The sequence below is a fragment of the Nomascus leucogenys genome, chromosome 9 (assembly GCF_006542625.1).
Source record: "Nomascus leucogenys isolate Asia chromosome 9, Asia_NLE_v1, whole genome shotgun sequence".
NCBI lineage: Eukaryota > Metazoa > Chordata > Mammalia > Primates > Hylobatidae > Nomascus > Nomascus leucogenys.
The window spans coordinates 15,072,020-15,096,444 of NC_044389.1; the positions used below are offsets into that span (position 1 = coordinate 15,072,020).

General features: G+C 53.4%; 2 protein-coding genes across 3 annotated transcripts in view; both read right to left on the bottom strand.

Annotated features, from left to right (window-relative positions):
- The window catches only part of LOC100581926 (maestro heat-like repeat-containing protein family member 7), a 52,067-nt gene extending 51,541 nt beyond the window's left edge, over positions 1 to 526 (bottom strand). The window contains exon 1 of the mRNA XM_030819399.1: positions 490 to 526. Within this exon, the coding sequence (XP_030675259.1) occupies positions 490 to 526 (37 nt within the window). The remainder of the gene's footprint in view (positions 1 to 489) is intronic.
- Positions 226 to 24,216, bottom strand: INAVA (innate immunity activator). Of its 2 annotated transcripts, none has more exons than XM_030818687.1 (10): positions 24,056 to 24,216; positions 17,300 to 17,448; positions 16,180 to 16,304; positions 15,556 to 15,672; positions 14,629 to 14,851; positions 7,934 to 7,987; positions 6,883 to 7,093; positions 6,432 to 6,605; positions 3,825 to 4,509; positions 226 to 2,425 (listed from the first exon to the last, which is right to left on the bottom strand). In XM_030818687.1, exons 1-10 carry the CDS (start codon positions 24,214 to 24,216, stop codon positions 2,333 to 2,335), a joined length of 1,992 nt encoding a protein of 663 aa, XP_030674547.1. In that variant the 3' UTR covers positions 226 to 2,332. The 2 variants fall into 2 exon arrangements, with proteins under 2 accessions (XP_030674547.1, XP_004093325.2); XM_004093277.2 differs by lacking the exon at positions 24,056 to 24,216 and adding an exon at positions 20,665 to 20,933.
- Positions 24,217 to 24,425: the final 209 nt, after the last annotated feature.

Sequence of the window (24,425 nt, forward strand, 5' to 3'; positions counted from 1 at the left end):
CCCGGAAGCAGAGAATCTGAAAACCTCCCTCTACCACCCAACCCATCACACCAGCTCCCCAGGGACCTGGCCAGACCAGCTGGAGGGGCCCGGCAACTTGGCCACCTTGGCGGGCAGCCCAGGGGGCCGGGCTCAGCCTCTGCTCAGGAAACCTGGCACACACACACACACACACACACACACCACACACAACACAAAAAAAAAAAAAAATCCCTCATTCCCAGCTCAGCCAATCACAAAAAACAGACTTTATTGAAGTATTTAGCACTAAACCCCACACAATTCCAGCTCTGTAACTGAGGACACAGCCACTTGGCAATGGCACCAGGTGTTATACAGGACCAATAAGTTAATGTAAATGACGCTTAGGTGTGAAGGGCCAGTGCTCAGCTGTCTCCTGGCTCAGATCAAGGCGCTCTGGGCTCCAGTGAGGACACTGAGAGGCCAGGGAAACCAACACGTCCTGGAGAAAGGGGCTTAGAGACAAACCGGAAAAGCACAGCATCCAAGCAGGGTATTCACGCATAGGGGGCAGAGTAGGCCCAAAAGGTGGGGATTGCTGATGCGGTAAGAGCACAGTGAGAGAAATGCCAGGTGCATCCCTTCAGCCTCCTGCATCCTCCCCCAGGTTCCTTTGATGGGCCATCCTGGGTCTTCCCGTGGCACCCTTGTGCAATCGGCTACATCGTTTTCTTTCCAGTAGGGAGAACTGTGCCTCTTCTAGGTCAGACACCAGAGTTCTTGGAACCTTCTGCTATATTCACAGTTTGTTCCAGTCCAGGTAACATGGGGGCAGAGAGTTCTGCATAGGTGAAGTCAGAACTCAGCTCTCCCTACCTCTCCTATCCTCAACTCAGTTGCTTTCTCACTGAAGCAGGTCCCCTGACCTGGAAGCAAAGAAGGCTCTAGGATGAGAACCCAGGGACAGCTGGGTGGTCTTAGCAGCAGCAGCTTCCAGACTTGCTCCAGTCGCTGCAGCTGGGACAATTAATGAATGCCCTCAAAGAAAATTCAGCATCTCGTCAGCCCTTGGGAGTGAGTATGTCCATGTTTGTATAAATAAGCACCTTCTCAGAGCAGAAGCATAGCTGGTGGGGGGAGTAGGAACTGTGACTCCCTCTCCCAACCAGAACATGCCACAAAAGTGGTGCCTTTCCAAAACCACTTGTAAAGTATTGGTTTTTGGGACTGTGATGAAAAAATGTTAGAAGGGCCAGCTGCGGTGGCTTATGCCTGCAATCCCAGCACTTTGAGAGGCCAAGGCAGGTGGATCACTTGAGGTCAGGAGTTCGAGATCAGCCAGGCCAACATGATGAAACCCCATCTCTACTAAAAATACGAACATTAGCCAGGCATGGTGGCGCTTGCCTGTAATCCCAGCTACTCGGAAGGCTGAGGCAGGAGATTCGCTTGAACCCGGGAGATGGGGGTTGCAGTGAGCCGAAACCTTGCTACTGCATTCCAGCCTGGGCGACAGAGTGAGACTCCATCTCAAAAACAAACAAAATGTTAGAAGGAGCAGTGGGGCTGCAAGCCCTTGAGATGCCCAGAGGTGGCTGTCAAAGGGTGGCTGCTGTCCACTAACCACCAGCATGGACCAGCCCCCAGCCGGACCCCCTGAAGCTACAAACTGTGATGCCACTGACTCAAAGCTCAGAGGTCTGGGAGCCCACAGGGCATAGACAGGGTATAGTGACTGGGTCCCTAAAGAGAATTTATGGGGTCAGGAAAATAGCAGGGTCTAGCAAGACAATACACCACTGGGATATACTGACCTATGACCTACCACTTGGTGTGTGCATCACAGAGCACATTAGAAAGGGGGAAGGGATTCTCCCCCAGCCCAGGCTGGGGTACCCAGAGACCTGGGAAATGGGGGAGAGTCATGTGCATGAGTGTGTACCATGTCCAGCCTCCAGCAATAGTGGGACAGGAGGGCCAGAGGCAGTTCCCCAGGGAAGTTCTTAGAACCAGAGCACAGAGCGTTGGAGAACTCCCAAGGTGGCCCACTCTGCTTCACTCGTCCCCTGCCACTTGTCTTGCATAAGGAGATAGAGGTTGTCAGTCAGACAGGCAAGGCCTTAAGTCCAGTAGGCCAAACTCTGGGGGATAAAGCATAATCATATCACAGGGGTCTTGAGGACAATCCACATATATAAATCCTTAGGTCAGGGCTTCTGAAAAAAGTCGTGTAAAAAAAAAATAATAAAAGGTCTCAGCTCCAGGTCATCGGCCTGCGATGGGGATGGGGGAGCTGAAAGAGGCACTCAGGGGTGGGGGGTCTCAGCCCAGCCCCTCTATGAAACAGTCTTTTCCAGCGTGGGGTGCAGAGTTACACCTGGCTGATGATTTCTCCTTTTTCAGGTACAAAGACTTGCACAGGGGCCCCATCAGGCGATCTCCGCAGCACACACACTGTGGGCACCTGCCAGGGTCAGGAAGAAAGGAGAGGTGGGTAAATGAACCAGGCAGAAAAGCGGGGTCAGCAGGCACAGTTACACCATCCTTATCCCTTAGGGACACTGACCAGCAGAAGCGGCAGCAGCAGCAGGCCCTGGCACTCAGCCCCTTCCTCCCAGGAGGCTCTCTGTCCCTCAGGGACCCCCTTTACACATTTTCCTCCAGGTTCCTTTGGGGTGTGATAGGCGCCCTGACCTCCTCCTCCCCCACCTTTCCTGGGCTCACTTCTCATCACCCTCCCTGTCTGGCAGGTTGGGATGGGCTGGGTCTATCCAGCCAAGGACAGGCCCAAGCGCGCAGGAAGGGAAAAGCACATCAGCTGGAGGGCGCGGCCTGGGACTGGGGCCAGGGTACTGCCAGGCCCAGGATGCCAGCTGCAGTCCAAAGAACCGTGGGTGGGGGAGGGACACGCAGCTGGGCCTGCTGGGAATCTGGGGTCTCAAAGAAGCAGCTTGTTGGTAACTTCTGGAGCACATCCCCTGCAGAGCCCTCCGTACCAGGGAGAAAGAATAAAGAAAGGATTCCTGTGTGTGGCTCCCCACTTCCAGAATGAAGAAATAGGGGCCAAGGAAACCAAGGCTGCCACCCTACCCAGTGTCAGGGTGCTGTATCCTATACAGTACCCTCCAGCCTGCTCCCTGGCCTCTGCGGCCCCAGATGATAATGATATCACATATCTAGTGTTTACCATGCATTGCTCTAATCATTTCAGCCTCTTGGCAGCCCTATGAGATAGGTACTCTACTACTCCCATTTCACAGAGGAGGAAACACTAGGTCCAAAGGGGTTAAGTAACTTGCCCAATCATACAGCTCGTAAGTGGCAGAACTGGGATTTGAACCTAGTAGTCTAGCTTGAGGGTGGGTGCTGGTAACTCTGATGCCACCCTTCTTCTTGGCTTAGTGCTGAGGAGGGGTGTCAGGGAGGACGCTGATGCCCAGAAAATCACAGGTTCTGGCTTCTGCAACTCGTTTCCTACTCTCCCTTTGTCCTAGACCTTCAAATGGAAATTTGAGGGGCTGATTTGGACTGGACTTTTGATTATGAGGAGGGTTGTCTGCTTTGTGCATCATCATTTAGGGAGGGAAAAAGTCTCAGCTATCTTCGGGGATCATATCCACCAGTATATATGCTCTTGAGCTAGGCATGGCAGGCAAAATTAGGAGATGCCCCAGGGAAGCCAAGAGTGCCTTCCAGAGCCAAGAGGAAATGATTTTTTGGTCTGTTCTTCCTAGATGGGGATTACCCGGCCACTAGGTTTCTGCTTTGATGCCTCTCTACCCCTGGACATGCTAGAATTGCAGCCCCTCCCCAGCAAGACAGCCCTCCTGCCTGGCCCCGGGGTCCCTCCAGAGCAGCCGTACCTGTGCCCGGGGTCCCAGGGCTCGCCCGAAGCTCTCTCTCCCGAGAGGCAGGCTCCTGACCCGGAAAGCTCCTTGGCGGTCCAGTGAGTGGGGGCGGGTGCTCCGGAGGCGTGCACGCTCGTGCCACCACTTGAGCTCCTCGGACACGGCGGCCTTGCTGAGCCCCCGGCCTGCCGGGCTGTCCTTCAGGGAGGGCGTCCGCACGATGCGGCTGCGGGAGGGCACCAGCCGCTGGTAGCGCAGGGGAGTGGCCTCCTCCTCGTAAGCAGGGCCCGGGGCTGCTCGGCACAGCTCCCACTCGCCAGGCGGCAGGGGGCTCTCAGCTACCACCACGCACCGCCCCGCCGGGAAATAGCCAGGGGGCAGCAGTAGCTTGGGGTGGTGGGCGACCAGCTCTCTGCTGCCTGCTGGGACCCAGGCCCCGCGGTGACGATGGGTCTTGGGAGGGGAGAGAGGCTGCAGAAAGGAGATGTCGGGGCTGCTGCTGCCCGGCGAAGTGGGGTGGGAGATGCTGGAGATGTCAGAGCCACTGTCTTCTGAGCAGGAGTGGCAGGCGGCGTGGGGCAGCGGGGGCTTGGTCGTGGGAAAGCAGGAATCTGGCACTGTCACAGTGTAGTGAGTGGGGCGGCGGCGGGGAAAGGCGCTGCGACCTCGGCCCTCGGGACCCGCCCGGAAGGAATCCACCCTGAAGAGGGAAAGAGAGGCATTCTGAGTGTGGGGGGCAGAAACTGCACACTGGGGTTGGGGTGGGAGGTGGAGTTAAAACAGGTGAGTCCTGCTCTACCTCAAGGCCCAAGCATGGCCCTCGTGCAAGGGTCTTAGGTCAAACCTCCCAAAGCAAACCAACAAATCCTCTGCTGGGCTGCGTGGGTGCAATGCATTCCCTCACTGTGTGCAAATGTGTTCCTGCTGCATTCACAAGCTTGTGATTCGTGTAAAGTGTGCTACATCAAGTAGCACATTAAGTACTTTTTTTAAAGTACTACATTAAGTACTTTCAGCTTAGGTACACCGTGTCCAGTGGCAGATCATCCACAGCATCTGTTCGGTAGGCATTGCCAGATACCTGACTTGAACGTGTAAAAGCTGTCATGTGGTACCCAGAGCAGTTACATGCAGCCCAAGACCGGCAGGGGCTGAAATCCAGCCTTCACTTCACTCTACTAATGCACCCAGGTATGGGGCTGTGTCTGCCTTTTCCTAATTTGCACAAAGGCATGGTTTGTAAAATGGCCCTGGTAGCATGTAAAATATAAAATCTATTGCTGTGTGGTGGCGGACGCCTGTAATCCTAGCTACTCAGGAGGCTGAGGCAGGATATCGCTTGAACCTGAGAGGCGGAGGTTGCAGTGAGCAAAGATTGCACCACTGTACTCCAGCCTGGATGACAGAGCAAGACTCTGCCTCAAAAAAAGTTTAAAAATTAAACAAAATCCATTGCTTTACTTGAGAGCAGTTGTCCCAAGCTGCCCCCAGTTCAGTGCTGCCTGACCAGCAAATTTAAGCTGACGGAGAATTCAGCAGTGCTTTCATGGTGCCCCGTCACCATATGGTATGGCCAATACTGCCTGTCAACACTTAGCCATTTAAACTATTACCAAGTAGCAGATGACTTAGAAAGTAACATACAGTCAATTCTCATTATTTGCAGATTCAGTATTTGTAATTTTCCTAGTTGCTAAACTTTATTTTTAATCCCCAAAGCAATATACACAGTGCTTTCATGGTCATTCTTGGACACTGCAGAAAAGTGACAAATTTGAGTCTCTTTAAGTTCTGAGGTTAAACGAGGCCATGTTCTGCCCTCATGTTTCAGTTCTCATGCTGTAAGCACACAGTGTCCTTTTTGTGGCATATTTATGTACTGTGTGTGTTTTTGCTTTGATTGGTGATTCTGCTGTTTAAAATGCCCCCAAATACAGTGCTGAAGTGCTGTCTACTGTTCCTCCCTAAGGCATACTGGGAAAAGGCTGTGGTGTGCCTTATGGAGAAAATATGTGTGCTAGGTTAAGCTTCATCTGGGTATGAGTTACAGTGCTGTTGGCCATGAGTTAATGAATCAACAACCCATATTAAGTAAGGTGTCCTTAAGCAGAAACTCACATAACACAAGGTTATATATTAATCAGTTGATGCAAAATGTCGTGACCAAAAGCTCACGGGAACCTAACCCTATATTTCCCCAGGGGCAAGGGTTCAGTATTTGCTGATTCAGGATTTGCGTCAATTTTACTTTATAGAACATAACTACCGCAAATAATGAGAATCAACTGTGCATCAATTGAAAAAGTGAATTGCCTATTGTCAGTGACCAATAATAATCTACCAGCACAAGGAAACATGGCAAGGGCAGAAAATTTGAATCAAGTTATGCAAAAAGACAAAACTAGAGTCTTTGGAAGAAAACAACTTGCTTCATGCAAGGCCTTTGGCTTTGCGGGGTGCAGTGCATTCTCTGTCGAGAGGCACCCCAAGAAGAGATCCTAAGAGAAGTCAAGGCACTAGCCATGTGTCACCCAGGGTTGTCCCACCTGTGTCCTGGGAGCTCCCATCCTCCAACGATAAGCTCTGAGTGGGTCCCCCCTCTCTGGGGAAGCTGTCTCTTACCTCAGAGACTGCGACTGGCCCCTCCTCCCCTGCATCTCAGGGGTGGCTGGGGCACTGGTGCGGCCCTGCCACTGGCCAGGAACACCACGGATGGGAACCATGTGGTAGGAGGCAGGCTCCAGAAGCCACAGGCTGGAGGCACTGGGCCCATCCTGTGGTGTGGTGACTGGGCTGCTGCAAAAGGATGAGAGACAGGTCAGTGGCAGGAATGCCTCCATTCAGGGGCTCAAGAGTTGCAGAAGAATGGGGATGCAGTGGAAGGGGCTCCCAAAGTTAGTGGGGCAAACTGCCAGCATCCTTGGGGAACTACCAAGTCTCATGCCTCCATCCCACGACTGCAGGAGCTCTCTCCTCCACCTTTCCACTTTTCCATCTGCCCAGCCTATAGCCATCCCCAGTATAGCTCCCACCGACTCCCAGCCCTGCCCTTCTCCCTTCCCCCGATCCTGACCTGGACTCGCTCCAGGGCTCAGAAGACTTCCTGGGCTTCTCATAGGGGTGGTCCAGGCTGGTCTCCTTCCAGGGGCTGTTCTGGACTGGAACCCGTTCTGGGCCCCCAGGCTCAGGTCCTGTTGGCTGCAGACCCTCGAGGGTTTGGGGTGGGAGAGGCCTAGAAGGTGGGGCTGGGGACTCTGGAGGAGGTTTTGGCACTTGGGATTCCTCTGCAGGAGTAAAAGAAACCTGGTAAGGCCAGAGGCTGGGGGAACCGGCCCAACAAGAACCTCCACAAACCACAGCCCATGCCTTGCTCTCCCTCCCATGCTGGCTTTTGCAGCTGCTCCAGGCCATGGCTCCAGCCCTAGATGCTCAAACGTGTTTTCTTCTCCTTTGGGACTTACTCCTTCCCACACAGCCCTATTTTATGCCTTCCTCCTTTAAGAAGCCTCCCAGACTGACTCTCTTGGGCTTACAGTGCTCCACTTTCTAACCTTTGTTCCTGGTACCATGTCTGCAGTTATCTTTTGTTTACCTATTTTTCTTGTTCCTGCCATGCCCATATGGCCTATTTCCTTATTGGCTTGGGCACTCCCCTGGGCAGGACTGTAACAGCTTCTCGATCCACCTTGACCCTGGCATCCTCATGGTTTGTACACAGGGTTCTTAATCTATAGACTTGTGTTTCCTTCCCCAATGCTCCCTTCTTTTAAAAAACAGCAATGATTGTGGGCAGATTGCTCTTTGGCTCTGACTGGTGCATCTTGAAATCACACCCAAGGATGAAGGAGGGATATCTGGGGTTGATCAGCTCTCTTGGAGTTCACCTTTCCTTTCCCTGTAAAAATAATGAGCTTCCAGAATGGGAGATGATCAGCACATTCCCCACCTTCAACTGAGCATGTGCAAGGACACGTGGAAATTGACATGAAGTCCAAGCGGAAACCCTAAGCCTGGCACCCTAGCCTTCACTCCCACTTAAATTCCACACCAGCAAACTGCCCAAACCCCATGGTCTTGCAGTAGGAGTCCAGCCTTGACAATAGTCCCCTAAACATCCTTCTCACCTTCCTCCAGGAGGAGCCCATCTGACAGGGAGCTGTCATCAGAGGCACTGAGCTCTGGGAAAGACAAAGGGGAGAGAAGAGAAGGAAGTGAAGAAAGGAACAAACAGATACGCGTAACCAGCAGTGCTGAGCAGCTCCCCCAGGACAGCATCGGTTATGAGGAAATACCCTCTGTGTGCTAAATACACATTGGGAGTGATTTTTTTTTTTTTTTTTAAAGAGACAGGGTCTTACCCTGTTGCCCAGGCTGGAGTGCAGTGGTGTGATCATGGCTCACCGCAGCCTTGACCTCCCAGGCTCAAGGGATCCTCCTACCTCAGCCTCACAAGTAGCTGAGACCACAGGGGCATGCCAGCACACCCAGCTAAATTATTTTATTTTTTGTAGAGAAGAGGTCTTGCTGTCTTGCCCAGGCTGATCTTGAACTCCTAGGCTCAAGTGATCATCCCGCCTTGGCCTCCCAAAGTGCTGGGATTATAGGCGTGAGCCACTGCGCCTGGCCTGGCTGTAAATTTACTACATGGAAGTAGAAAAAAATAGAAGGCAGAGCTAGGAGACAGGAAACCTGATTTTAATCCTGACTCTGATATTAGCTATGCAACCTTGAATAAACCATTTCAATGCTCTAGACCTCAGTTTCCCCACCTGTCAAAAAAAAAAGAAAAAGAGTGTCCTCTGGCAGGGCTTCTTGGCAGTGGAAAGGAAAGACAAAGGGTCATTTTGGAAGGCCCTTAGGATAAAAAGAATTTCATGGCCGGGCACGGTGGTTCATGCCTGTAATCCCAGCATTTTAGGAGGCCAAGGCACCAGAACTCCTGGTTTAAGCCCAGGAGTTCAAGACCTACCTGGGTAAGATGGTGAAATCTGGTCTCTACAAAAAATACGAAAATTAGCCAGGCATGATGGTGCGTGCCTGTAGTCCCAGCTACTTGGGAACCTGAGATGGGAAGATCACTTGAGCCTGGGAGGTCGAGGCTGCTGTGAGCTGTGATCACACCACTGCACTCCAGCCTGGGCAACAGAGTGAGACCCTGTCTCAAATAAAAAAAAGGGAATTTCACTCTAACTTTTGTATAATCATCTCACATCACGAATACAATTCAAAGATCCCAACGTGAGACCTCCTGCGTTACCAACAACAAGAGGAACGCAAGGTAGGAATTTGAATTTAAGATAAGGTCTGGCCAGCTGGCCCCAGGGAAGGTTCTTCAGCTGGTGATCTGGCAAGTCACCTGAAGGAAATTCAGTGTGACTTTTCTGCATGGCATAGCAGCACTTGTTACCTAAGAAATCAGAGGGAACTCATTTTTGCTATTGCTTTTGAAGAAACTTAAGCCTTCGGAATTTTTTTTTTTTTTTTTTTTTTTTGGGGATGGAGTCTCATTCTCTTACCCAGGCTGGAGTGCAGTGGTGTGATCTCGACTCACTGCAACCTCCACCTCCCGGGTCAAGCAATTCTCCTGCCTCAGCCTCCCGAGTAGCTGGGATTACAGGCACCCACCACTATGCCTGGCTAATTTTTGTATTTTTAGTAGAGACGGGGTTTTGCCAGGTTGGCCAGGCTGGTCTCGAACTCCTGACCTCAGGTGATCCACCCACCTCGGCCTCCCAAAGTGCTAGGATTACAGGCATGAGCCACCACGCCTGGCCAGGCCTTCAGATCTTGTGAATAAGCCTAAAGTGACCTGGGTGGAACTCATGAAACATTTTCAACTGTGTTTGAGAATGAAGATGAGGAAAAAGTAATAATTGCTAATGTTCCTACTGTGCCAATACATTTCTAAATGTAGCATTTTATATATATTAATTCGGTAATTCTCATAACAACCACGTAAGGTAGATATTATCATCTGCAAGTGACAGTTGAGGAAACCACGTCTCAGAGGAGTTGAGTAACGTGGTTTAGGTTGTACATTCAACAAAGGTGGTTGAGTCAGAATTCACACCCAGACAGTCTGACTGGAGTCTGCTCTTAACCACAACCCTTTATGGGCTCTCCCCTGTGAGCTTGCATCTCAAATGCATGGGCATTGCCCAGGAAGTTTCAAAAAAAGTAAAAAGTTCCAACCATCTTGAAATCCCTTACAACAGAGGTGAGCTAACTATGGCCCAGGGGTCAAATCCAGTTCAATAGCTGCTTTTGTAAATAAATGTTTATTGGAACACTGCTATGAATTTGTTTATGTAATGTCTGGCTGTTTTAGCACTGAAGTAGCAGAGTTGAACAGTTGTGAAAAAGACCAAACAGCCCACAAAGCCTAAAATATGTACTATCTGGCTCTTTATGGAAAAGTTTGTTAACCTTTGCTCCACAACATTTTTTTTTTAAAGATGGGGTGTTACAATGTTGCCTAGGCTGGAGTGCAGTGGCCCAATCACAGCTCATTGCAGGATTACCTCCTGAGCTCAATCAATCTCCCACCTCAGACTCCTGAGTAGCTGGGACTACAGGTGTCCACAACCATGCCTATCCAATTTTTTTATTTTAGTTATTTGTAGAGACAGGGTCTCCCTGTGTGGTCCAGGCAGGTCTCATACTCCTGGGCTCAAGAGATCCTCCTGCCTTGGCCTCCCAAAGTGCTGGGATTACAAGCTTGAGCCACCATGCCCAGCCTGCTCCGCAATTTAATGAAAAAAACTTTACCCAGAGCAGGCGGTAGATTTGTAGGACATACGGTGCCAGGAGCTGGGCTTGACTCCTGAGTAGTCAGCCAGCCCGTGCTTTGCTTGGCTCACAAGTAGCCTTTGCTTTAGGGTTCAATTAAAGAGGCCCCCTCTTACTGAATTCTGGTCTCCTGCCTTTGATCTTTTATAAAAACCTTAGGAATAAAGATTTTTATCGGGCCAGGCACACCTGTAATCTTAGCTACTCCAGAGGCTGAGGCTGGAGGATTGCTTAAGACCAGGAGTTTGAGACCAGCCTGGGCAATATAGCAAGATGCCATCTCTAAAATAGTTTTTTTGTTTTGTTTTAATTTGCTGGGTGTGGTGGCACATGACTGTAGTCCCAGCTACTAGAGGCTGAGGAAGGAAGATCACTTGAGCCCAGGAGTTCACGGCTGCAGTGAGGTATGATCACACCACTGCACTCCAGCCTGAGCAACAGAACAAGACCCTGTCTCTAAAAAGATTGGAAAAAAAAAAAAAAAAAGATTCAGGTTTCTGAGAGCTGCTCACTATCTCAGCAACTGTCCCAACCCTGCCCTAGCTCAACGTTCCCCTGCCCCGCAGCAGCGTCACAGGACACCCCAGGTAGAGGGGTAACGGTGGAGATTATACTCACAAATGCTGAGCCTCCCCCAAGGTTATGCTGTACAACACGGTTGCCACTAGCCGCCTGTGGCTATTTTCATTAAAACTAAATAAAGTCAGTTCCTCAGTCACACTAGGCATAGCTCAAATACTCCACAGCCACATGCAGCAAGTGGCTACTGTATTGGACAGCACAGATACAGAACACTTCCATCATCTCAGAAATGCTATGAGAGGCCAGGCGCAGTGGCTCACGCCTGTAATTCCACCACTTGGGAGGCCGAGGTGGGAGGATCCCTTGAGGTCAGGAGTTCGAGACTAGCTTGGACAATTTGGTGAAACCCCATCTCTACTAAAAATACAAAAATTAGCTGGGCGTGGCAGCACACATCTGCAGTCCCAGCTACTCAGGAGGCTGAGGCAGAAGAATCGCTTGAACCCAGTAGGTGGAGGTTGCAGTAGGCTGAGATGGCTCCACTGCACTCCAGCCTGGATGACAGAGCGAGACTCTGTCTCAAAAAAAAAAAAAAAGAAAGAAAAAAGAAATGCTATGAGGATGTGGCTAATGGCTGGTGTTGTTGATCAACAGATGCATCCAGAGCACCTATTACATCGCACAGGTGGGTGCTGGGTGGCCCTCATGGGGTTCACTCTAGTAAATGAGCTCAACACCTGACTGCTCCCTGCCACTGCAAAGTGTGGCTGGTGACTCTCACCTAGCACAGTTACTTTCCCAAACTAAATTACCCTTGTATGGAGCCCAAGGGGGCAGGGTGGTTTTTTGTTTGGGTTTTTGGTTTGTTTGCTTTTTTCCCTTTTTTTTTTTGAGACGGAGTTTCGCTCTTGTCACCCAGGCTGGAGTGCAATGATGCAATCTCAGCTCACCGCAACCTCCGCCTCCTGGGTTCAAGTGATTCTCCTGCCTCAGCCTCCCAAGTAGCTGGGATTACAGGCATGCACCACCATGCCTGGCTAATTTTGTATTTTTAGTAGAGATGGGGTTTCTCCATGTTGGTCAGACTGGTCTTGAACTCCCGACCTCAAGTGAGCCAGCCACCTCGGCCTCCCAAAGTGCTGGGATTACAGGTGTGAGCCACTGCACCTGGCCTCCTGTTTTTTTTTTTGAGACGAAGTCTCACTCTGTCGCCAGGCTGGAGTGCAGTGGCACGATCTCGGCTCACTGCAACCTCCACCTCCCGGGTTCAAGCAATTCTCCTGGCTCAGCCTCCCGAGTAGCTGGGACGACAGACATGCACCACCATGCCCGGCTAATTTTTGTATTTTTAGTAGAGATGGGGTTTCACTATGTTGGCCAGGCTGGTCTTGAACTCCTAACCTCATGATCCGCCCACCTCAGCCTCCAAAAGTGTTGGGATTACAGGCATGAGCCACCATATCCGGCCTTCCCTTTTTAATTCAAAACACCTCAGCTACTAATAATTCTGCTTTACTTCGTTCTTTCTAGGAGGGCTCGGCTGAGCAGAGGAGCCCCAAAACAGAAATTACTTGTCTAGAACTGATCCCTTCTGTGCTCTCACGACAGGACTTTAGATCCCAGGGCCTGAAGTTGGCCAGCGGGGTCTTGATTCCTGATGTGGGAAAGTCAGCAGCTACACCAGTTGTCTCCTCTCCGCAGCTCTGTCTTCACCTGGACTGAGTGCTCCAAGGTTTCAGAACCTCATCCTCCTGCCTCCCACAGAGCCCCAGACTAGTCCTGGCCTGGTCCCAACTCCCAACAAGAAGCATTATGAGTCACAATGGCAGCATCAGGGTGACACTCCCCTGCCACCCATCATGGGCAGAAGCTCCCAGCAATGGCAGCCCCGGTGGGCAGGGGAGGCTGCTGAGCAGTGTGAGACTGGACCGGGGAGCAGGAGGCGCTGCAACCAATGGGCATATCTCACCACCCTGACCTCTCCCCGCAGGCACAGAGCAAGTTGGACCTTAGGGGCTTCCATGTCCAATTCAGCAGCTACCTTTCAAGGTTGCTGTCAAGTCCTGGGATCCCTGGTGAGAGTGGAGTAAGGTTGTAGAACTTGTCTTCCATTAGAGCCTCAGAGACTGGGAGTGTTGTTCTGCGGCCAAGCCAGAACCACTGGAACCAGACAGAGGTCTGGCCATTTTCCCTGGGTCAGCCCCACTGTCTTCTGAGTTTACTGGGTGAACTGTCACATGGAGGCACCTCCTCCTTTATCACCTACTCTTGGCTGCGGGAGGTGACGTGGGTGGTGTCTGGTCACGCACTTTCTACCCTAAATTAGAGGCCATGGATGGGAGCAGGGACTTCTGAGACCTGTGCTGAGATAACCCCCTGCCTGAGGCATGGGACCCGGGGCACAGGGACTAGCAAGGGCCTTCCAGCTTCCCTGTGACTGCTCCCAGGCTGAGGAGTAGTCTTGGCAAAAAGCTAACACGATATGCAGGGATGGGAGCCTGAGAATGTGAATGAAGGCCGAGACCTCTGAATCCAATTCTGTTGCAGGGCCACGGCCTCATTCCCTCCTGGTTCCCTCTGAGGCAGCCAGGGAGGGCTGGGTCCCATGTGAGAGATGGGGGGCAGAGCTGAGTCATGAGCCTGCTGCGGTGGGGTTTGGAATGGAGAGATGCAAGTCCTGACCTGATAGGCTGGCCTTGGGTCAGGACAAAGGAAAACAGTCACACCTGAGGGCTCAGAACCACCTGTTGGAAGCTAACCTGTGGTGGACACACTGATGTGATATGGCAGGCCCTGGGCATCAACAACTCACTAGGTGCCCCCACGGCCACCAGTCTCTGGGCCAAGGAGCTCAGGGATTGAACTACAGACACAAGGAGAGCAGAGAACAGACATGGAAGGATCCCAGCCTTGACCAGGGTGGTTGTAGATACTTAAGGGGCTGTGGGGTGTGACACCAGTGCTGCTGGATTTCAACCTGAACATCTCCTAAGTAGCTGTGGGCCCCTGAAACAATTCAGTGATCAGTAACACACAGCAATGGTCAAACCCTTTGCTGCCTAACTCAGGCCAGGGGACTACACATCAACTCAGAGCCTCGGGCTCACGGGAGCCTCACACTACCCTGACCCAGAGACTCCATCACCCTGTGGGCCTGGAGGGCAGCAGGGCCAGCCTGGGCTACCCAGTTGAATACACCTCGGATTCAGCTCAGGGTCAGCTGAGAATTATCTCTGTGTAGGAAGTCTCTTGAAGGTAGTGTATTTTGAGGAGGATACAGAAGGAGAGAGTAGGGTGTTTTCTAAGGAGACGGAGGAGAGGGCCTCACAGGATGGGGAAGCCTTGCTGGAGTTGGAGAGAATCAGGATGGGATGGAGCTGAACCCAAAAATCAGCTTTACCCAGCTGAAGCCGAATGCAAAGGCAGTGGCACGGGGCTGTGCGCCCACCATCCCTCAAAAGCTCATTTAAGGAGCATGGCCCAAGGGCACTCAGGGCAGCCGGCTCACCTCGGCCCAGGGGGAGAGCAGCAGCCGGAAGTGGCTCGCTGTTGCGCCGCCGCTCAACCAGGCAGCGCTGGAGCTCCTGCAGCTTCTTCTCCTCCTGCAGCATGGAGTGCTTCCGCTGCCGCCGAGCCTGCCTGCTGAGGTTCTCCTCCAGGCACAGCCGACGGGCTGCCTCTGTGATCTGCAGCTGCAGGGCCAACTGGCGCTCCAGGCTGCTTAGGGGGTCCTGAGAGAGGGGCAGGAGTGAGGCAGGGAGATTGGGGGCCCAGAGGGTAGAGAGCGGCCCTGACACAGTGCTCTAGGTCCCAGTCCTAAGCCCTGAAGACAGAAGAGAGGCAGACAGCAGCACCAATGGACGGACGTGGAGCAGAGGGCGGAGGGGTGGGAGGAGCTGAAAAGCAAACTTGTCAGCCTGAAAAGCTGGCATGGGCACCCACCCACCAGCCCGCCTGCTGAACCGGGCAGGGTGGGAACCCAAGTGGGACACTTTCCCTCCTGACCCCAAAGGGTGGGGCAGGCTGGCCCATGGGAAACTGCTGCCATTGACGCCACGGGGGAAGGGCACCCAGGGCCTGACTGCCCCCACCTGCTCCTGAGAAAGGAGGACAGCCCTAGGGGCCTGAGTAACCTGTCTGAGCAGGCTATTGCCCGCTGGGTTGGTGGCTGGTGCTCTTAACTGATCTTCTGCCCAATGGGGTCAAACCCAGTGTCCTCCCTTGAGCTCCCAGCTCTCGGTTCCATGGCAGCGGCCCTTCTCCACAGCCATTTGGGCTACATATTCATGGTGCCCCTCACCAACAGGCAGCCAAGCACCCTCACTGGGTGTGAAAGGGTGGAAGGGAACCTGCCAGGGTACTGCGCTGAGGTGTGGTGTCTCAGCAATCAGCTTTGGGGATCGAGGGGTACTGGCAGCTTCCTGAGGTTCCTCACCTCTCTGTGCAAGGCCCAGTCATCCAGTTTGTAAGCCGCTCCGATCCTGCGGCGAACCTTGGGAGCCTTTTCCCCTGGTTTGAGGGGATACTCTGCTGGCAAAGTGCCTGTCAGCTCCTGGGGAGGAAGCAGAGACCAGCCAGGTCCTCTCCACCTGCCCAGCCTTGGCTCACTGGCCCCTGCACTGCATGTGCCTGCCTTCCACAGAAGCCCTGGTGGGACCACCCTCCACCCCACCCCATCCCATCCTCCACATTGTCTCTCCTGTCTTCAGACCCACTCTGCACTCCTCCCCTTTCCCTTCAGACCTCCTTCTGATCACTTCCTCCAGAGCTACACCGACCCGGGTTACAGCACTCATATGCACTTATGTCTATGCAGTCCCTCTGCAGCCCCTGATGAACTTTGTTCTCTGTGCCTGGGCCCCCCGCCTGGGTCTGACTCTTCTCCAACCAGCACAAGGTCAAACACTGCATCATGGGGACTCTGGGCCCCAGCCCCCAGCCTGATGTCCAGAATTCCCTCAAGAATGGGGCTCCCTCTCCCCAGCTCCCGCATTCCCACACGTGGCTCCACAGCTCCTCAGATGAACCCGATGCTTGTGTGTGCTGGCTCGGGCCTCACCGCTTCCCGAAGGCAGAGTCTCCTCAGCTCCTCCAGGCAGGCCTCCAGCCTCGCCTCCAGGGCCCTCTGCTGCTTGTGCACTGCATGGGTCAGCTCCTTCATTGGAGAGACCGGGCTGTCAGGGCCTGCAAGGGTGGGGGGCACATGCTCAGGGAGGCTGAAGATGGAAGCCTCCTCTGTTACTTGACCACCCCTAGGGGAATGCACATGCACACACACACACACACACACACACACATCTCATGCCTGCCTACAAATTGCAGGCTGGCTGCTGTGGCCTGTGTCACAGCCACAAAACACCACATCTCTTGGCTGCACAAATGTTACAGCTCAGAAGGGAGGGTCGTCTCACCAGGTGACCTATGCGGGGGAGTGCAGGGGAGGGAGTTCTGCCCATGCAGTCCTCCCCCAACTCCTCCTCCGTTCTTCTTCCTCTTTTCCTTCTTCTTCTTCCTCTCTCTCTCTCTCCCTCTCCCCACTAACCCTCTCTCTTGCACACACACATAAGCCTCTTCTTTCTTGTCCTCTGTCAAGACTAGGCCAGACTAGGCCCACAGGTCTGGCCAGAGAGGCAGGACCTTCACATTGGCCAGATGATATATATTTTTTTTTAGATGGAGTCTTGCCCTGTCGCCCAGGCTGGAGTGCAATGCCGCGATCTCGGCTCACTGCAACCTCTCCCTCCCGGGTTCAAGCGATTCTCCTGCCTCAGCCTCCCAAATAGCTGGGACTACGTGGTAGCCAGGATGGTCTCGATCTCCTGACCTTGTGATCCACCCGCCTTGGCCTCCCAAAGTGCTGGGATTACAGGCGTGAGCCACCATGCCTGGCTGAGATTTTTCAACTTCTCAACTGGGGCTAAAGTTGAACACTGCAGATCCCTCTTCCAGATAGAACCAAAACTCCAAACAAGTTTTCTCCAGGGAGGAAAATTCCACATGTCCCTGAGGCTCCAGCCCTTCCAGAACCTCCCCCTCCTCCCAGCAGAGGCCTCTCCCTCTCCTTCCTCTCAGCCCTTGGGAGTCTCAGCCCGGCCAGCCCTAGCGCCTGGGGACTCAGGACTCAGGAGTCAGGGCCGGGGACCAGGGACTAGGGCAGGGGAATTTCCCTGAACACTCACCAGACTGCAGGATGATGCCGCTGTCGGTGTCGCTGACCTCATCCTTACTCTCCATGGTGGATTTCTGGAAGGAGAGGGCACAGAGCAGGGAGGGGGGACACCGTGACCAGCCTGGGCCAGGTTGTGTAGGTAGCCTGGAGTTTCCCCAGCTTTAAAGAGAAAAGAGAACAATAACAAAAAGGCTAGATATGAACCATTTTGGTTACAAAAAGCTTAATAGATGCTTGAGAGCAGGGGAGTGGAAGGGAGGACTGTGCTTCAGGAACCATCTAGGGCGGGAGATTCTGGCAGTGGGGGTGCTGACTGAGAGAAGAGGCTGTGGGCCTTACCAGCAAACCCTGTTCTCAGTGGGCTCTCAGGGGCCCAGCCTAGCTCCCCTCTGGGCCAAAGTCCTCTAGGCCTAAGGGGGTCGACAGCTGTGGTAGCCACAAGAGCCGCTCGACTGGGGAGAAGGGCAAGAAGGAAAAGAGCAGAGACAGGATAAAAAGGAAGGGGACAAAAAAATGGGATGGGATGACAAAGAGAGGAGGAAGGGGGCCCAGCATGGTGGCTCACACCTGTAATCTCAGCATTTCTGGAGACCAAGGCAGAAGGATTGCTTGAGCCCAGGAGTTCAAGACCAGCCTGGACAACATAGATCCCATCTCTCCAAAAATGAAAATTAGCCGGGCATGGTGGTGTGCACCTGTAGTCCCAGCTACTCAGGAGGCTGAGGCAGGAGGATTGCCTGAGCCTGGAGAAGTCAAGGCTGCAGTGAGCCGTGTTCACACCATTGCACTCCAGCCTGGACAACAGAGAGACCCCTTCTCCAAAAAAAAGAAAGAGGAAGGGGAAGACATCTTTATGGGACACAGCTATCCTCAACCCAAGAACCCAGGAGGTGTGAGGCATGTCCTACTGCCCCAGTGGCCGAGGGCACTTCAAGAAGTGGGCAGGCACATGGCCAAGGCCCCTGGGTCTGGGGCCTCCAAAGCCCAGGATGCCCGCTCTCTGAATTGGCGCACTGGACTCTGAACTTCACATCTGCAGATATGTGCAGCCACTGTATGCCAGAGAGCTGTCCCAAAGCCCTCAAACAAGTTTCAAGCCATCAGTTACTCCTAGGAGACCCTTGAAGGGGAAACAGCCTGGATCCCCTACACCCCACAGCCAGGGGAGACCCAGGGCTGTGTCTGTCAGGGTTGCCAAGAGTTGACAGGTGAGGGGCAAGCAGTGACTAGAGCAGAAGCAGCGCAAGGAGAGAAAGGAGATCACCTGCTCCTCTGCCTGCTTCGGGGTGGAGAACACTTGGGTGGTACAGGTGCCATCCCATTGTGTCGGCTCAGCTAGAGACCAGTCACCCAGATAACACCTGTGCCCACCCCCCTCCCTTCTCACCAACCCACACCCCTGGTTGGGGTCCCAGCTGGCCAGGGCCTGGCAGCTGCTGGCTGCAGTAGGGGTGGGAGGGGTGGGCGGAGCCCGTGCAGGCAGTCCGGTCTGGAAAGAGAGCCCAGCCACCTCCTCACTGAGTCAGCCCATTGAGCAAGAGTCCAAAAGTCCTTCCGAGTTTCTGTCTGGAGCCTATCCTGCCTCCTCAGAGCGCGGGGCCGCAGGGTGGGGGAGGTGAGCTCCACCCCTCCACAGGCAGCCAACACAACAGAAAAGTCGGCCTTGGGAAAGCTGGTAACAAAGCAAGGCCAAGAGGGAGAGGGGACTGCTGTCAGCCAGGTCCCCGGTGATACCTCTCCACCCATCAAGATGATAAGAGCAGGACGATCAAGAACTTTTATAGACCTACATAAACAACACAGCAACCACAGGCAGCAACAATCAAACACAAAACCCTGAAAGCAACATGTACCTTGCACTTTGGAATTTCAATTATTCAAGGAAGTCTAGAGAATGCATGGGAGAATTATTTTTTTTTAACTTTATGGGAGGCCTTTGCAAACATGCCAAAGTTCTGAAAGATTGGCCATATATTCTGGAACCCCACCCCGCAGGATACTTAGGATGACTATTAGCTCTGCACTGTCCATCTGTCCCAAACTCTATCCCTCGTAGAGATAAGAACAGGACAGATGAGCAGGCAGCTCACCCCCACCCCTTCCCACCCACCCTAGCCATCCTCCCACTCTCCCCAGAAGCCAAGGGCAGGGTGCAGCCAGAGCTAGGAAGCAAGGTGGTCTCAGTTAGCACGCTGAGTGTGTCTCCTTTGGACAGGGGAGGAAGTAATGTGGGAGGGGAAGCCATTAATTAGTCATGCTTGCTAATTAATTATTAACCACTAAGTAGTTGCCTTGTAAAGTTGGGCCAACTCAGCCCCTGCTTCTCAGGGGCTCTGAGACTGTTGCAGAGGAGTGGGGACTTACAGGGACAGAGGGGTACCTTAGCACGCCTCCTGTCTCCGCCAGCTTCCCCTTCTCCCAGCTCAGCCCAGTCTCTCACTGCCAGCGTCAAAGGGGAGGCACTGATCTTCCCAGTGGTCCCAGGCTGATGCTGGGTCCTCTCTGGGATGACTTGCCGCCCCAAGTAGAGCAAAGAGAACAGCGTCAGATGCCCAGAGCCTGGCTGTGGGCTCAAGGCTTGGTTCTGCTGCAGTCTGTGCTACCTTGGGGAAGTCACCAGGCCTCCCCGGGCTTCCTTTCCTCCTGTGCACAATAAAGACTGCACAGTGTCTAAAGCCTTTCCAGGCCTCCGGTCTGAATCTCGACCTCTTGGTCAATGTCAGGCCAAGAAGGAAACTCGCACAGCCATGTAGCAGACCCCCACATCTGCCTCTGCCGAGACCGCCCTCCACAGCTGTAGGGAACCTGCCCCAGAGTCCACAGGTGAGAGCGAGGGCACCACCCCCACCCAGGAGGCTATGAGTCTTCAATGTCTAAGGCATTGCTTTTAGATAAAGGCAGTTCAGGTAACATCCCCACCCCCTCCCCAACACAGGGATCCCTCCTGGGCCTCTTCAAGCCCCAGTACTGGGCCCTAAAAAGCAGCCCACCCAGCTGAACAATGTCCCCAGAAAAAGGCAGAGGAGACCAGAAGGGGCACAGAGAGAGGGAGGGAAACTCCAGAGCACCTTCCCTCAGGCCAGGCCATGGGGGATCCTCCTCTATCCCAAGTGTGTCCCCCAAAGCCAGGTCTCGGGCCTGCCTGTCCCAGCTCATCTCTGCTTGCCTTCCCTCTGGTGGAAACTAAGGCCTGGGCAACCACAGGAACAGGCTCCTGTCCAAGCCCACCAGCACCCCTCTGTCATCCCTACACCCCAGACATAGGCTGGTGGGAGTGGGGGTCGGAGAGGGGTGATGGCCACTGCTTGGGCTCCTCCACTCCCAGGCCAGCCTGCTCTCAGCCCCAAAGACCCATTCCACCTACCCCGCCCTCACCTGCTTCTGGGCTTTAGTCCAGGAGTTTGAGAAACAGCCCCTGCTTCCAGTCAGGGGGCTCAGGGCCCTCGCATGTCACCTAAGGGTCTCCCAAGGCCACAGGCCTGTGCTCTCTCTCCAGCCAACGGGGCTGCTGGCCGTCCGTCCGTCTCGGCTCACCTGCCTGCCTTGCCGTCCCTCCCAGGCTGCTGGGCCAGGGGAACCAGGTTACTTGTTATGACTTGAGTCAGAGGGGAGGAGCAGGTGAGCAAGTCCTTCCCTGAACTAATCCCGTGCAACTGGTGCCAGCAGGCAGCTCCTGGGCCTCTGCACTTCCGGGGGGCAGGAGGGTAGCAGGGAAAAAGGGGCTCCCATGGAGGAATCCCCAAAGAAGGCAACAACAAGGGTCATGTCTTCATGGCCTCAAGAGACCTTAGTACAACATTCTGAGCTGTGAGGTACCTGCGTACCCTCCTGTCCTGACCCTGGCTCTCCCTGCCTTCCTTTGACCTCAGTTTCTCTTTCCAGAAATTGAGGCCTGTTAAGCACCCCAAAAGCAGGGTGAAATGTCCACTGTCCATGGAAAAAACAAGCAGGACATTTACAAACTGACGGGGATGGGTCACTGCTCTTCCCCACATACCGAAATGGAGACCAAGGCCTGGGTTTTATCTCTCCTGAGTGAGGATTTTAAAACCTCAGGCAAGGCAGCTGGAATTCCAATATGCAGAAGTTCTAGAATCCTAGAGAGAGAGGATCAGGCTGTTCTTTATATCCCAGACATTGTCCCCCAGGGGTATCAAGGCCATCACTTCTCTGTTTATTATTTACATCCATCCCCCAGCAACGCATGTTCATGGGGCACTGACAGGCACTGACCCGAGCCCAAGTCCTGTTCCCTACTCCACAGGAGGTCCACTGTGACACCAGACCCTAAGCCCACTCCCCAAATGCAAGGAACCAGAGACCAAAATGGAACTTATTTCCTATAAAACATAAGCCTCAAGGTCTCCCATCCCACTGACCCCCCAAGCAAATGGGAAACTGGAATCTAGCCTATTTCACAGGGGGAAGCAAAGCTAAGGTTGACTGTTGCCTGGCCTGTCCCCAGCAGGCTGCACCCCTCAAGTCTTCATCTTACCACCTCCCTTTCCCCCCACTCTCTGATCTTCCCACCATTCCCCCCACCCAGATTCCAGTGCCTCAATGTATGTCTGGATTGCTTCCCCTCCCCCAGCCCCTGAAAAGCCCTGTCCCCACTCCCTACCCCCAAGTGCAGGGATGACAGAGGAAGTTTGCTTTCACCAGGCATCTCCTGTGGAGCGGAACTCACGGGGCTGGAGTCCGCCAGCATCCCCCACTGCTCCGGTACACACACCCAGCACACCTTCACATTCCTGCACACACCCTTTTTCCAAACAATGCTAGCCCCAGAGTGCTCCAGGCTGACCACCTCATTTTCTGCCCAGGCTGAGGCCGAGGGGCCCTAACAGGGGACAGTTCCTCCTCATCCCACCCCATTGGGAGCTTGTTCTCTGGGTCTCCCAAATAGCCTGCAGCCCTGCCCTTCCCCAGTCCTCCGTGACACACAGTCCCTCCCCATAGAGGCTTGGCATTTTCTTACAAAGTCAAACAGAGAGGGGTTGACTCTGGGCATAAGCGGCCCTTCCTCCACCTTGCCCACCCCCAGCTCCAGGTGGGGGTTGGTGGAAGTTTCTACCAGCTGTGAATTGGCTCACAGTTCACATTTCTTAATGCATAAAATAAAATTAAGAAGATCACTAAAAAAGTCAATTATATGAAATAAAGTTCTAAAAATATAAAAACATAGCAATATATATGCTTCTTTATTAACATTAAGCAGGGTATAGTAGTGGGTAATTTCACACAAGGGCTGAGTGTAAACAATATTTCAAGATTGCTGTGACTGTGGTGTGATATGAAACTGTGAATTCTATTAATGGCAAAGTCACAGGTACTGCCAATGCTACTGTGATTTGTTGTCTTCATAACTAAAGGTGATGTTAAAATCTGTTAAAGGTTGGTGAAAAACAATGATGTCTTTTTTTGCCTCACCTAGTTTACACACCCTCTGAATTCTATGTACAGATGCCTAATGCCAATGAACCCAGTGAAGAATCCCTGCCCTCAGGTAATCCACCATCTCTGACTTCAGGGGAGGTTAGTACAGATGCTCAATCTCACTGTTTGCATTGATCCTTTGGAATTCTCAAAAACGCCCTGCTCCCCCAAATTCACGCTCAATATTTCCCAACCTTGCAGAATCTGAGGTTTGGAAAGGAGCTGGCAAACCAAACCTCCTGCCAAGAACCCCGGGGGAGCCATCCTTGGAGCTCTCTGATGGCCATGTCATTCAATTCAAAATACCAATGGGGGAGGTGGGCACTCCAGAGGCCAGCTGGGAATCTGAAACAGCTCCCCACTCCAGCCAGGCCGGGGAGTCAGGGGACTGATGCCCCAGCCCCAAACCCCAGAGCACGGTCCAGACCACCAGTTGGTGAGGAAGTGGTATTTCCTTGCAAAGCATTATAGTACTTGGAATCTGATCTTTGCAGACAAGAGCCCTTCCCCAGGGAAGAGAAACTGGACCTCTTTAGTGTTTTCGTTTCCTAAGGAAAAGTCTCGAATCAGAAAACTCTTCCCCAGCGCTGTAGCCATCCACTCTCCATTTTTTTAAAAAAAAGTTCCTTCTTTTAGGGTCTTCTGATAACACCAAATTGGAAGTTCTTTAAAGCAAGGGCCTCGTCCTACCATCTTCACATCCCCAACAGTCCCCAGCAAAGTAGTCTCAGGCACTGCTACAATCTTACTTCATGAATTAAGGAATCAATGGCCAGCGCTAGAGACAACAGTGAAAAAAGGAAGAAGTGAAATAGCCCGGGATCCTCCAGGCAAGAGGGGTGGGAGATGGTTCCCTCACTGTTTTCTTACTCGCATCTGCTCCCTGCTCACTAGGAAAGGTGTTCGCCCGCACTAAGCAAAGGTGGAGTGGGCTGGGACAGGGGAACTCTAAGCCAGCTTGGAATGCGCCCTGAAATGAGACCTCTAGGCTTTCTCTAAAAAGCCCCTTTGTCCTGTCCACCCTGCTCCCCTCCCCCACTGCGCCCTCCACATCCAGGCTGGCCCGAGACTTTGCTCCTTTTGTTTGGCTGCTTTCTGGCTTCCCGGAACCTGGCCAGGAAGATCCACAGGCACGAAGACGGTCGAAGGAGAAAGGTTGAGGGGCTGGAAATGTGCATTTTTGGTAGGAACTCAGAATTCCTGCCCCTTTGAAAAAATTACCCCATTCCCTGTAGGGCACCCTCCGCTAAGGCTGAAGACCATGGGTTCAGGGGCCCGATCCCCCGCCCCAGTTCACCCGCGCTGGGTGCCGCGAAGTTTTCCCGCTTACCTGTCCCATGGAGTTCTGGCGCCGCCCGCCTGCCCCTGCGCCCTCCACTCCAGGCTCGCAGCTTCAGGACCTGTTTGTCCAGGCCATCTTCCCTCCCCCCGAGCCTCCCCGCGGCCTGCCCTCCCCGGAGGTATTTCATTTAACTTCGGCATTTGCAGCATCCCAAATGTTAAAGATCCCAAGACATCTGTCCCCTGGGGCATACCAAGGCCCAGAGGAAAGAGGGGAAGACGCAAGAAGGGACTGGAGAGTCCGATCCAAGAGTCGGGACGGGGCCGCACGCGGGAGTGACGAGGTACCCGCAGGGGTGAGCGAGCTGCGGGAGCAGCCGCTCGAGGGGCGAGGCTGTCCCCTTTGCCCCGCTTTCGGA